The sequence below is a fragment of the Haliaeetus leucocephalus genome, unplaced genomic scaffold, assembly GCF_000737465.1.
Source record: "Haliaeetus leucocephalus isolate CR32 unplaced genomic scaffold, Haliaeetus_leucocephalus-4.0 Scaffold197, whole genome shotgun sequence".
Lineage (NCBI taxonomy): Eukaryota > Metazoa > Chordata > Aves > Accipitriformes > Accipitridae > Haliaeetus > Haliaeetus leucocephalus.
The window spans coordinates 704036-705171 of NW_010972633.1; the positions used below are offsets into that span (position 1 = coordinate 704036).

Sequence of the window (1136 nt, forward strand, 5' to 3'; positions counted from 1 at the left end):
CCCCGCAGCGGCCGCTGCTCGCCGCCGGCCCGCGGCTCCGCGCCTTCCTGGAGCAGCGCTGCCCCGCCGTGGGCGAGACCTTCTACCCCACGCCCTGGTGCTTCGAGGGCCGCCTGCAGACCGTGCTGGGGGCCCTGCTCTGGGCCCGTCCGCCCGTCTCCTACCGCAGGTGAGCCCGCGGCACCGGCCCCGGCCCGGTTCCCCCCCACTGCCCCACCGACCCGCCGCTCTGCCCGCAGCGAGGCCATCCGCGCCCCCGACGGCGGGCAGCTCATCCTTGACTGGGCCGAGGATGCCGACAGCAACTGGCACCCAGACCCCCGCGCCTGCCCCACTGTCCTGCTGATCCCGGGCCTCACCGGCAGTAGCCAGGCCGCTTACCTGCTCCGCCTGGTGCACCGGGCCAGCCGCGCCGGTTACAGGTAAGCCCCGGGGACGGGACGGCCACAGACCCGCCAGCCCCTCACACCTCCCCTCTCCCCCAGGTCCGTCGTGCTCAACCACCGGGGCTGCTGGGGCGAGGAGCTGCTGGGGGGTGAGGACCGCGCGCACCCCCCCCCCCCCCCGTGCCCCTGGGCAGAGCCAGGAGAGCCCAGCCCCAGCTCTGCTCCCCCCTCAGACCCCCCGGACCTTCTGTGCCAGCAACACCGAGGACCTGGAGATGGCCATAGCCCACATCAAGCGCCGGTACCCACAGGCCCCGCTGCTGGCCGTGGGTGTCTCCCTGGGCGGGTACGGGCAGCCCCCACACCGGGGATGGGCCGGGATGGTGGCATGGCTGCCCCTGACCGGCTGCACCGCAGGATGCAGGTGCTGAACTACCTGGGGCGGCGGGGGTGGGCGGCAGGGCTGGCAGCGGCCATGGCTCTCTGCCCCAGCTGGGACCCCGACGCCTCGGCCGCCTCACTGGAGCAGCCCCTCAACGACCTGCTCTTCAACCAGCGCCTCGCCGCCAGCCTGCGCTGCCTCATCAGCAGGTGGGGGGGACGGGACGGAGGGGGGGGGGGACACACCACACACCCAGTCCGGGGCTGGCAGCATTGCCTGGCACTGACCCCGGGCCTGGTGCAGGCACAGGGCAGCGATCGGAGAGAAGGTGGACGTGGAGCACGTGCTGCAGGTAGGACCCAGCCCCC

General features: G+C 74.2%; 1 protein-coding gene across 1 annotated transcript in view; it reads left to right on the forward strand.

The window, feature by feature from the left end:
• Positions 1–1136, forward strand: part of ABHD1 (abhydrolase domain containing 1) — a 1816-nt gene that overhangs the window by 184 nt on the left and 496 nt on the right. Inside the window, exons 2-7 of the mRNA XM_010565915.1 lie at positions 9–169; positions 240–422; positions 486–546; positions 620–732; positions 804–977; positions 1072–1120. Coding sequence (XP_010564217.1) covers positions 9–169; positions 240–422; positions 486–546; positions 620–732; positions 804–977; positions 1072–1120 — 741 coding nt within the window. The remainder of the gene's footprint in view (positions 1–8; positions 170–239; positions 423–485; positions 547–619; positions 733–803; positions 978–1071; positions 1121–1136) is intronic.